Source organism: Botrytis sinoallii (genome assembly GCF_014898435.1).
Source record: "Botrytis sinoallii strain Bc 23 chromosome Unknown BSIN_008, whole genome shotgun sequence".
NCBI lineage: Eukaryota > Fungi > Ascomycota > Leotiomycetes > Helotiales > Sclerotiniaceae > Botrytis > Botrytis sinoallii.
The window spans coordinates 1,155,244-1,168,316 of NW_024066035.1; the positions used below are offsets into that span (position 1 = coordinate 1,155,244).

Consider the following 13,073-nt stretch of genomic DNA (forward strand, 5'->3'; position numbering starts at 1 on the left):
GGAATATATTTGCTATATTCAGAAAGTCCTACAAATACTAAGGGAAGCCGGCCTGTTTGCAAAATTCGAAAAATGCGAATTCCTGAAATCTGAAATCATTTTTTTTAATCTGATTATAGAGAAAAACAGTATCCAAATGGATCCAGAGAAGATAAGGATTATTATAAATTGAAAACCGCCCAATATTATAATTGATATATAAGCATTCATCAGGTTTGTAAATTTTTATTAGCGATTTATTAAGGATTTCTCGAAGATAATCAGTTTGATAATAAATCTGATCAAAAAGAATATCCTGTTTTTATAGAATATTATTTATCAAAATGCTTTCGATTGATTAAAGAAAGCATTTATTGAAGCCCCTGTTCTGATCTTTTTCGATTAGAAAAAAAAAGTGATCCTAGAAACCAATATATCAGATTATATTTTTGCAAGAATCCTCTCTTAATATAACGAAAAAGGGATCCTGAAACCTATTATGTTTTTTTTGAAGAAATACTTGATTGTTGAATATAACTACAAGATTTACGATAAAGAATTCCTGACTATTATTTATTACTTTAAAAAATGACATTCCAAATTGAAAGATGTGTTATTCTTAATCCAGGTAATTACAAATTATAAGAATCTAAAGTACTTTATAATAACAAAATTGTTGAACTGTTATTAGATATGCTAATCTGAATTTCTATTCCGATTTAACTTTCGAATTACCTATCACTTAGGAAAATTAGATGCTAAGCCTAATGCTCTAATTAGAAGATTAGAGGATTTTTTTAAAGAAGGGGATAAACGCCTTCTGTATTAAAGCCAAATTGTTCTAAAAAAAGAAAACTTGAACCCTAACCTGTTCCCCAATAACAAGACTCCAAAAGAATTCAAGATTGTTAAGAAAGTATAATTCGCTATCATTATCTGAAGCTAGAGAAACTCTGATCCTATCAACTTTCCCGATCTTGTCATTCCTAAACCTGAACTCCTATCTGTTATACCAGAATCCGATCCCATAATATCTCTAGAGGACTGAGAAACTTTTCTAGATCTGTTTGCCAATCTGTTATTTCTATTCCAAGAAGGCTACCAAGCCAACTCTGTTCCCGAGTCTATTCTGAAATCCCTATAAAAGGGATTCCCGAAATACCCAAGAATTACTTTTATCGAGTACTCCGAAAACAACAGCTTATTGTATTATCGAAGGAAGCTGTATATTTCTGATCATGATTTTCTGAAAGCTTATCTACTTCATTTGTACTATGAGTCCCCTGCTATTAGTTATCTGTATTATATTCGAACTTTCGAATTATTATTCTGAGATTATTATTGATCTGGCTATTATGATTATATCATATAGTGGATCCACAATTGTTATAATTACTATCGCGCTACCCCAAATCGTAAAGGCCAGAAAGAAGTTCTCCATCCGCTCCCGATCTTATAAAAAGCCTAATAAGATATCTCAATAGATTTCATTATACATCTATCCGAAAATATCAACTTTGATGCTATTATAGTGGTAGTCGATTATCTGACCAAAATGAAACACTTTTTATTTTACTACAATATCTATAACTTTGAAAAAATCGCCTATCTATTCCAAAAGAATATCTGGAAGCTTTATGGCTTATCTCTAACGATCATTTCTGATTGTGAAGCTCAATTTGTATCCGAATTCTGGAAGCATATCTATAAGCGCTTAGGAGTATCTGCTAGATTCTTTATTGCTTATTATTCTGAAATCAATGAATAAATCGAAAAAGCTAATATAATGCTGGAGCAATATTTCAGATTGTATATGGCCTATTTACAAAATAACTGGGCAGAATAGCTTTTACTTATCGAGTTCTTTGTTAATAATATTTAATTCGAGAATATCTGAATAACTCCATTTTTTTTTAATTATAGATTTTATTCTTATTTAAGCTTTGAGTCAGTCCTATCCAAAAGCAATTGCCTTATTGTGAAAAATACTAAGGAATTTGTCTTTAAAATGAAAGCGATCTCCTTATATCTGAAGACTAAACTAATTGCTAATCAAGCCCGATACTCGAAAAATACTAATTCCCACTGTTTTCCTGCTTACCGATATACCTTCGGTGACCTAATCTGATTGAATACCAGAAATATCAAAATTCTGTATTCTCAAAAAAAGTTTGATTAAAAGAATCTTAGATTATTCAAAATCCTGAGCCCAATAGGCTTTTATATCTATAAACTAGAACTCCCTGCTTTTATAAGGATTTACTCTGTTTTTCATATCAACCTACTATATCCTATATATAATAATTCTATTTCTAGATAGTATAATCCGCTACTACTGTCTGTAAAAGTTAATGGCTTAGAGTATTTCGAAGCCACCGAGATCCTGAACTTCTGCTGGGAAAAAAAAGATTGTAGAGGACCTCGCCTAAAGTATACTATCTGTTAGATTAGCTACGATAAGCCAACCAAAGAATCCGCTAGCTACTTGAAAGGTATGCAAAAACTAATCCATAATTTCCACTATAGATATCCTGATAAGCCTGGATCTACTTAATCCGAATTGCTGCCTATAAGATTGTGAACCGTGACTTACTGCCTTGTCGAAGCTCGATTTGAAAGAGGAGAGTAATATCACAGTGTGGATACACGTAACCGATAAGTAGGTAAGCTAGGCCCTGTTGGGCTAGCTTACAAGTAAAAACTCTGTATATCTTTATATTGAAAGATCCTGTATCGTAGCTCTTCGAGCTATATCTTAGTCTACACCCTGTATCTACTGTTCTTAGCACCGTTGAATATAGATTCCTGATCCCGCCTGCCTGCCCCGTGACACACTTACTGAATTCTCTATCAACAATATTTGGTTCGAAAGTATCCGAATAACCCCATTCTTCTCGAACTACAGGTTTCACCCCTGTTTAGGCTTCGAGCCTGCATCGTTTTAGAGTAATTGTTTTGTTGTACAAAATACTGAAGAATTTGTTATTAATATGAAAGCTATCTCTTTATACCTATAAACCAAACTAATTACTAGTCAAATCTGATATTTAAAGAATGCTGATATTTGCTGTTCCCCTGCTTGTAGATACCTGCCCGGTGACCTAATCTAGCTGAATATTAGAAATATCAAAACCCTGCGCCTATAGAAGAAGCTCGATTAAAAGAATCTCGGATTCTTCAAGATTCTAAACCTGATAGGCTTTTATATCTATAAACTAGAGCTCCCAGTCTCGATGAAGATTTACCTTATTTTCCATGTCAATCTGCTATATCCTGTATACAATGATTCTATTCCTGAATAGTATAATTCATTACTATTCTTTATAAAAGTAAATAGCCTCAAGTGTTTTAAAATTACCGAAATCCTGAACTCCCGCTGGAAAAGAAAAGGTTATAGAAGATCTTGCCTGAAATACACTGTCCGTTAAGTTGACTATAATATATCAACCAAGAAATCTACAAGCTATCTAAAAGATATACAAGAATTGATTCGCAATTTCTATCAAAGATATCCTGATAAACCAAAACCCACTTAATCAAATACTACCCACCTCTGGATAATCGAATTATAATACCTTCGCTTTAATAGAGCTCGGTTTTTAGGAGGGAGGTAATATTACAATATGAGATTATATAATATATTAGTTTCTTTGGAGAGAACCGAATTGGATATTCATATTGGAGTGTAAGTGAGCTAGGGTCCGATCGGGCTAGCTCGCTTAACAAAATCCTGTATATCTTCAACTTGGAAGATCCTGTATTATAGCTCTTTGAGCTACGTCTTAATCCTCAATCTGAACCTATTACCCGAATCAGTATAACCTTGCCAGATTAGGGCAAAGTTATTAGAACCCTATCCCGCCCGCCTGCCCCGTGATATTCCTGTGGATTGGGCTATTAAATCTATATCTAATGGATAAACAAATAATAAGACAGATTTAAAATAGTTGAAACACTTCGATAAGTGTCACGGGTTCAATACGTAGCTATGTGGATGCCTTAGGCATCCGCCCTCCATATAGTCGGCGCCTCTCCGCCTCCTTCTTCACTCCTGGTAGAATATCATACATCTTACCTAGTACCTATCTCCTGCACCGTGATAATAAGTATATTAAGAATCAAAAAAGGGCAAATATCGAATATTAATATTAGATGGATATGAAAGCTATGAATTAATAGCTTTTCAAATATACTATAAAGAGAATGATATTATATATTTATATTTACTATCGTATTCAAATCATTTAACTTAATCACTTAATATTAGCTATTTTAGCAATCTGAAATATTTATATGGTAATCAAATTAATAGATTTATCAAGGTATATATCAATCATATTTCGAAGATTGAATTCTTTATAGCTTTCAAAGCTGTATATAAAGAATCAATCACTTCTCAGAATATAAAATTAGGATTTCAAGAAACAGATTTAATACTATTTAATCCTGAAGCTGTATTTTCGAAATTAGATATTCGAATTCATATATCTACCCCCCCTTCTTTCGATTTAAAATAATAGATCTCTTAAACCTTTTGTAATTCAATTGAAGCTCTTTCTTAATCAATATTAATTAAATCTCGAATAACTCATTATCAATCAAGTTCCCCAATATTTATATTTGAGATTATACTAGTTTTAGCTAAAAGTATAAAAAGATTAGTTTATAAAAACACACTTTTGAATATAGAGAGTTATATACTTCGAAAGGCAAATGAAATATTAAATAAGTATTGATGCGTGAAAAAAACTCAATTATGATAAAGAGGAGTATTTATTGAATAAAAGGCTTTTAATATATTATCTTAGTAAAAGGTTGATATTCAGATTCAACACAATAAGCATCAAAAAAAAGGGAATTCTAATACTACAATATCTTTTAATAAATATTGTAATAAATATGGGAAGATAGGATATAATATAAGAATTTGTTAAAATAATGTAATAGATTCTAGATTATTAGATTCTTTATAATTCTAATCAATTGATTTAATTGTTGTTAAATAATATAGGATTGAAAGTATAAATTGAGGTGAAAGTGACTCATTCACTGATATGACCCACTCACTGATAAACCACGTTAAAGATTCTTGTAAAGATAGATTTTAATCTGATCGAATATTGAACTTCATCTCTCTGATATTATTCTAAAAGTATTATATGATAGTAGGTAGTTCTTCAATTAACCTCACTATCGAATGTTACACTGAATCTGTAAAAAGGTACTCGGTTTCTCCGATTTCCCTGAAAAAGGCCGGTATTGCTGTATGAAAAGTAATAAACTTAGGAAATCTTTCTGGTCCCCACAATCAAAATTCCGGTATATCCCCGTCCGGAATAGTCAACTTTTCCACAACCACTTTAGGAGCTAGAAAATGTAATACTCAGTTGTACTCGAATGCATGTCTTGTACAGATATGTTGGTAGAAATGAAGTTCTCGAGCCTAAACTCGTGCTGCCAGAAAGTATGCAATACTCCACCTAAACATGGGCCACCAATCACCTTGTATTCACCAACTTATGGGACGTGCATGTGAGTGGAGTGTGACATATTCTCTGGCCGCACGAGTGAATTGTTGGCCCGTTGCATTCTTGTCCGTGACTGCTCTGTGCTGTCACTGTCAAAAATGATGCAAATCTACTACTAAAAGAAGACCAGGTTGGTTCTCTTGTAAATTACCGTCTTCTGGCATGTGCGTCTAGCTTCGGAGTTGCATGCTTTCTGGTTATTCGAGTAAGCGTGCTCTCAGGGCTTACTCGTGCCACTAAAAGTTCAGAATAGGAAGAGCACATACGGCCCAACTTGAAATGTTGGACCGTAAAGTTCGGGATTCCACGCTGGTCATAGTTTCCCTTTCGACGACCCACTTCAAGCAGTTGACCCATAAAAACCAATGTTTGTATACAGCCTCAACGCCCCATTTCTCGATCAAGTAATTTTGGGGCTGGAGAATACAAGAACCAGTACGCTAGCAGGATAAAGCTCCATAAAACAGTCCCTTGCAGAGAGTTTCACTGGAATACCGAAAAAGAAGTAGCATAATTGGTCTTTTTAAAGTTTCCTTCTTTACCCTAGCGTACCGACTCTTTACTCGTGTTGCCGGAAAGCTCATGACTCTCGTAAACGGGCGAAACAGGCTCGACAGGCTATCCCGCATGGATACCAATCTTTAACAGGCGCTAGTTTAGCTGATTGGCAGGCTTCCTGGTAGCACGAGTAGACCTGACATATTAATACGTCGTCACTCTGCACACATCTCATAATCTTCTTTTCTCAAATACATCATCTCAACCACATACTGTCACCATGCCGTTGACTATCAACATACCGTAAGTTCATATCCCTAGACCGACCGACTGGACTTGGCGGTCATTTGAGGAGATAGATACAGACCATGTCTAACTATTCCATAGAGAATCCAAATTTTTAACCATATACCGCAAGGTCGACCGGAACCTGCCTTACGCACTCGTGCTTGTTCTCCTCGGCTCGCTCTTGTTACAGAAAGTGGTTCCTCTTGACAAATCAACTGCAAACTCAATGCACAACTCTCAAATAATGTTGACCGCTTACCTGTGCTACTATGTCTTTCAACGGTAAGTTTTTCGCTTGCTGCTCATGTAGAGGATCAAGTAATAAGACCTGTGTGATTAGTTTGGACCTCCCATCATACCCTTTACCAGAGTCACCAGAGAAGAAGTGAATTAATCGAGGATCGATTTTTTCAACGGCATTTTGAGGTTTGAGAGGAACGAGGAACTTAGGGTCTGGGAGATATGCCGCGAGAGGGAGGCGAGGAGAGACACTTCGTGGCTGACATGGCGGGGATGTATAACTTTGTACTTACAGTGAGAGCATCATGATGCTCGTAAGTGTCGTGTTTTTACCTAAGTAGCTTCAGGCTAACATGGAATATGGCACCCACAAACTGAACGAACTTTTCAACCTCAAATCAACACAGGGATTATATATATATATAGTGATCCATTGATTATGCGTGAAATATTCAAATTTTTGGTGATTTGTTCAGGAGTTTGTATGCAACTACTCCATTCGGCCCAAGCTTGACCACGTTTCAAGATGTCTAAAGTCTGTAAAATACTATTGACGCAATCGTGGGAGTCGCAGGTCGTCAATAACGCATGAGTTTTCGAAGGGGTCAGCCACAGTACCAGGCAGCTCGAAATCCGTCGGCCTTCATCTTGACGCTGGATCGATAAGAAAAATTGTGATCTTCCATAAGGTTTGGTAATGCCTCTAACGACCAATCTTGTCTGCTACAGCTCAGTCTCTGATTGGTCTAATTGATAGACAACACGCAAGCTAGTAGACACGGGCTCAAGCTATCTAAAGCAAGGATACATACAGCTGCGATCATCGCAAAATTGCCTCTGATCTATCTCTGTGATCTCCAAGAACCCTTCCACGAACTTTAGACTGGTCATAAAGGACACAATACTCGTCTAATGAAATGCAAGCTATTCTATCTCGTGGCCAATTTTTCGTCTGAGAAAGCTTTTTATGATGACAGAGATAGAGTATTGGGCTTATTGAGATTACAGGCTAACGAAGATACATGATTCAAGGCAAATTATGATAGCAGTATAGAGAATGTTTACTTCAACTTTGGACTCGAAGCCTTGAAATCAGTCGATTCTTAAGATCCTTTTCAACAGACTATTTTGATATATAATAGGGCGGTGATCATATACCCTGTGGTAGTAAAGTTAATACCTAGATACGAAAAGAAATTCAATATAAATCCCCATACAAATTTTTATTGTATATATTATAATATTAATATTTTATTTATCATTAACGGAACACTCACTTTATTAGTAACAAATAAAATCGACACTTTTTGTAACCCATTTATTATTGAGTTTTTTTTTAAAAAAAAATAAGGGCTCTGAAAGTCCTTGAAGATTTCAAAATCTTTGATTAAATATTAAAGTTATAAAAAAGATAAACGAAAGAACATATACATTAAAACTAAAAAAAAGATCAGAGAAATAAATAGAAACTAAAAATAACTAAAAGAAAAAGGGATCGAACATAGGAATTCAAAAGTGAATGAAAAGCATTAGCCGAAAATCTAAAGGGGAGTCTGTTCATCACTCGTACTATATTACTTTCAATCAAAAGCTTTACTGCTACACCATATAATACAGAATATATCAAATAAACAGAAAAGTAATCCAATTCTAATACAAATAGACTTTTTACTTGAAAGTAATTGCTTTAAATTAAAAATTAGATTAGCTTTCCAAATTCAAGAAATTTACTAAATCCCTTCAAAATAAAATCCTCTCGTCAAATACAAAAATAAAATTGATCTATTTAATATCTTAAAAAAAAATTTCAATATAGAATTAAGTATTGAAGATTTTATTGTAGGTAACAAAGCAATCGCTTGGTCAACTACGGATTCTGCCACCACAGGGCTATAAGACTACCCGATTTGGTCTCCGCCTGGAGGAATACTCAATCGATCGATAGCATTTCAAGCGTAAGCTTCCTATCAGTCACAAGTGTTCCAGAAAATTACTCTTGTATAGGCTGCACAAAGATAATCTGTACCTGCAGACTAGCTGTAGTTAGTCTTCTCTACAGGTGCTTTACTGAAGACTTTATCCGGTCTATAGACAATCCATAATCCTTTTTAAATAGTCTAATTTACACAGACCGCCTACAAATGAATCACAAATGATCTGTCAGAATCAATATCTTTTTAATATTAACATAATTGTATAATTAGTATAGAAACCAATATAATTTGAAACTTAGATCAATTGTGTTTCAAAATTTGAATAAAAAGTGAATAAAATCCGCATAATTCAATGATTTATCTACGACCCTAAACTCTCTATAGATTAACTACAATTTACCTAATTGAACTTGTCAATAATCTACTCTACAAACAAAGAACCTACAGACTGTCTGCAGGACCAATAGTCTGCTCTACAGCTACTCTTTGAACAGTCTACTCCTGCGATAATCCCCTGAGAGATTTTTGTTTGAGAATTTGCCGACTGACACATGTCTTGATATTGAGGACGTGACAAAGATTTTCGTAGAAACGATAGTTTCAGACATGGCGTTCATTACCATGAGATGAAACTGCTTTGAAGAATCTCTATACTTGATGATTGGGTTTTTGAAAGGCCTACACAAGCGAGACTGGTGACTCGAACCCTCCATTCAAGCCGAGAGAGCCTTTTGAGAGATCTGGTGATTTTATCATAATTAAAATGGAACATAAAGGTATTAATCTGTTACTTGCGAGGACAGAGGATGTATTTTTCTTTCTATATTCCACGGCTTCCGTACGCCAGTTGTACTATGAATAGTCTCTTTAGATCAGCCTTCGAGGCTACCCGTGCACTCACTTAATAAGAACAAGTATTTGCAATAGTAAATCGAAAGAAATTTCCATCTCCATACATCTGTGGATCATGAGGTGGCCGAAGCAAAGTAGAGAGCGAAGAGCAAAATATTTTGGATAACTCAATGTCAGAAGTCTTCTCAAGCACCCAGCGGCTGTAATCACGATGCTTAACACCGTGCTTCCAGAAATCCCCATCCTACATATCACCTCCGCGCTCAGGATCTTATAGCGAGAGACTCTAAGCGAGCAATGATATAGGTACACTCGGCTAATATTTCCAAAACTGTTCCTAGCCAGATTGGGATTTTTAGAACGAGAAATCCAAGGCAACTTTAGTACCTCTATCTCGCTCACGCCGACCCCCCTTTGAAACGATATTGAGAATTATCAGGGCAAGCTGGTTGTAACCTGCGTCCGCTGCAAGATACATGAAAAAGTAAATCCCCGTCTACTATCTCTTACGATAGTTGTTTAAGATCGTTTGTCGCTACGAGTGTAATGATTAAATTCTCTCAGATTTATTACGAATAGTAGCTACAGAGCCCAATAGCGAAAAATACGTAATTTTTTATCATAGTAGACACAATATTGCTGGGATTTTAGCAACCTAGCAAAGCCTTAAAGATTCGATAAGAATACTTCAAACACATCTGGAATACTCGGCTTTAATCATTCTTAGTCTACTCGTCGCAATCCCAATGAGTAGAGCGACTCTTATAGCAAACTATTGTGAAGGTTTGTGTATCAAGGGGAGTAATACTTATAATATAGGCTTCAGCTTTGAAAGTCCTTATAATCATTTGAATATTTGAAAAGTTGATTATCTAATTGCTTTAATCATCAATAAGCTATATCTAGAATAGATCCTTTTTTTCGATTTATATTCGAAATAATAGAAACAGATCGAAAAAATTCGTTTTAGATTTAGTACAAATCCTTGTACAGATTACTATAGTAGGTTGCTGATGGGCTTTAACTGTATCTCAACCTCCAATTTACCATTCCAAAACAAGCGCCATTTTGCTAGTTAAGCGCGAGGCCAGTATTCCGAACGTAATTTCCGTGCAAAAGGGACGGGACTGAGAGGATTTTGTAGAAAAAGACGTGTATAGAAATACAGAATTATTTATGTACGCTTAGATGCGAGATAGTTAAAATTGAAGTACCTCTAATCCTTTTCAGCATGCAGGAGCTCCTAAATATTGCGATATATACGGGAGTAATTGATAAACATCGCAGTTACATTTCTACATTGCAACTGGCACTTTGATAAAGTTGCTATAAATACCATAACAGGAAATGCCAGATCCCCAAACAATGGATACATGTTAACAAAATCGACATCTATTCTGAGGGACTCCAGGAATAACTATCTATGTCTAGGTAGGTAACTAAAATGGGAATCTAATCTCACCCATGCGAACTCGTCCTCTCAGACCAAATATTATAGTTCTGATATCGAATTGATGATCAACTCCCCTCCTTCAATATCCCGAAGACTTCGTCAAGACCTTGTACTGCGATCATTGCTCTGTTACTTTCGTTTCTCATCACATCTCATCTCTTTGCATCTACAAAATCTGCATCTATGATCTACATATACCCAAGTGAATACCCGCACTTACTTCAACACACATCATGTATTCCTGGAAGAAAATTGGGAAGCGAACATACCAAATTTCTCGCATTCGTGAGAACCCACAAGTCGTGGACTCGAATCTTTCTACAGAGGTATGATAACATTGTCAATCCATAGCGTTGGGGAGAAACAAAGAGTTTGTAGATAGGATATGTATCGGGATTTCGGAAAATGTCATCGTGAATTATGTTACTCGCATGGGGGATCATGGATCGATGAAATGAGACTGGCCCCAACTTCGAAAAATTATATAGTGCTATCCCTGATATCTGGGCTGTCGATTGATGGGGACAAATGACGGTGTGATAACGAACAAAGCTTCACTTGGGGCCAAATCACAGCGACAGCTCGAAACCCATAGATGCGGTCATAGCTACATAAGCATAGCCTCCTGACTTCAGATGCCTGACCCCCGGAATTCTCTCTAGTTACTCTCCTACAGAGCCACATTTAAGGGGTTTCCCGACCTTCTAGTCTTCTTCTTCCTCCTCCACAACCAATTCTCCCACTTTTCCTCCTCAAGCCCCGTCGGAACCTCATCCACAGCCATCTTCCACTTCTTCGACATCCCATACAGCTCATGCTTCTCCAGATTTCGCAGCAGCGCTGTATACTGCAACGCACTAGGACTATTCTCACCCCCAAGAGCCGTCCATCCCCTTACTGCTTTCTCCACAAAAATTCTTGCGCGGGCTAAATCGCCATTCGCGATGGAGGTTTGCGCCGCGTCGTAGAAAGCTCTGGGGAGACCGGTATCATTGGGTCCTAGTTCATTGTACAGTCGAACCTGCTGATCCACGTAGCGGAGTTTAAGCAAGGGGACAGAGAGGACTCCCCTCATACCGTCTTGGCTGCTGAGTTCGTCGAGTTTGAGAATTTCCTCGAGTTTTCTATCGATCGCTTTGCTTTGATCGAGAGGTAGGTAGGGAGCAAAGATGACATGAACACATAAATGCGAATTTACTGCGCAATCTCTGTTGTCGAGTTTCGCGCTTGTTGAGGACCCCGAGATAGAAGATTGTGATTTCTTCACCCGATTCAATGTCTCGTTTCGCATGCATAGATGGTGTGGCGATGGGTATTCGCGTTCCAGCCTTTTTGGGCGTTGGTATCGCAGGCATGATTGATGCGACATGCATGTATGAATATTCCAGCTTCTCTTACAGAATTTCCAAAGGGTAGAGCGTTTGTTCGGATGATTCCTAGGTGCGGCGAGTAGCGTCGTTGGCATAGATATTGTGCAGGGAGAGAAAGGCTTGTCGCTTGTTTGTAGTGAGCGCTTCGACTTGTTTACGTATAGATGCTCGCAAGACTGCTGTATCAGAAGCGACCTCCGGGATGATGGGCTCTTCGGCAAGGATGCATGTGCCCATGGGGATTGTTCGTGTGGCGATGAGTCCTTTTCCCTTACCTGAGACCTCTTGAATAGAGTAAATTGGTTCAGGCACAGAGCTCGACATGTTCGTGCACTCGCAATTCGATCCTTTACTCAAGAGGTGTATGTGTTGCTGGAGATGAAGTCAAAGAAAAAGCCTAAATAAATTCGTAGATACGTGGTGCAGTCCCGTGAATGCGACCCTCTACATATATGAAAATTTGTGTAACATACTCATCAAAGAGGATTGATTGGCTGAGCACATGTGCGTTGGCACCTAACAAGACAGCAGTATGCTAACATCCATCCGAGGGCAACTCGCATTAAAGGGCAACGACAGTCATACTTGTGACCAGGAAGTATTTTCTATACCCAAAATTGTCGATTTCATTCCTTTCTAGTTACTTACTCTTATCCCGAGTATTCGAGATATCTTTCTTCATCATCAGACACTCCTTGAGCTTCTTAATCCCGACGACATAATTAGAAATGAAATATACATCCTAATCAAACATTCATTGCAATCATTATAAAGTCATAGCACTACTCAGTACATACAACGATGGGAAAATATTAATGCGACAATTCAAAAATTTAGTTGCTTGTACCACATCAATCAAAAGCGACAGCTACCTACCTAGGGTATATAAAAAATTATTCCCCTTCAAACAATCTCAGATATTAATCAATTT

General features: G+C 36.7%; 3 protein-coding genes across 3 annotated transcripts; 1 reads left to right on the forward strand and 2 right to left on the reverse strand.

Moving 5' to 3' along the window:
- Window positions 1-6,285: 6,285 nt before the first annotated feature.
- Window positions 6,286-6,682, forward strand: EAF02_005344 (uncharacterized protein; the record flags this gene model as incomplete). The annotated part of the gene is made up of 3 exons (XM_038901392.1): window positions 6,286-6,308; window positions 6,393-6,575; window positions 6,634-6,682. The coding sequence occupies 3 exons, from the start codon at window positions 6,286-6,288 to the stop codon at window positions 6,680-6,682; spliced, it is 255 nt and encodes an 84-aa protein (XP_038758732.1).
- Window positions 6,683-11,442: 4,760 nt separating this feature from the next.
- On the reverse strand, window positions 11,443-12,063 carry EAF02_005345 (uncharacterized protein; the record flags this gene model as incomplete). Its single annotated transcript, XM_038901393.1, has 1 exon — window positions 11,443-12,063. The coding sequence occupies one exon, from the start codon at window positions 12,061-12,063 to the stop codon at window positions 11,443-11,445; it is 621 nt and encodes a 206-aa protein (XP_038758733.1).
- A 145-nt stretch (window positions 12,064-12,208) lies between these two features.
- EAF02_005346 (uncharacterized protein) lies at window positions 12,209-12,466 on the reverse strand (the record flags this gene model as incomplete). Its single annotated transcript, XM_038901394.1, has 1 exon — window positions 12,209-12,466. One exon carries the CDS (start codon window positions 12,464-12,466, stop codon window positions 12,209-12,211), a length of 258 nt encoding a protein of 85 aa, XP_038758734.1.
- Window positions 12,467-13,073: the final 607 nt, after the last annotated feature.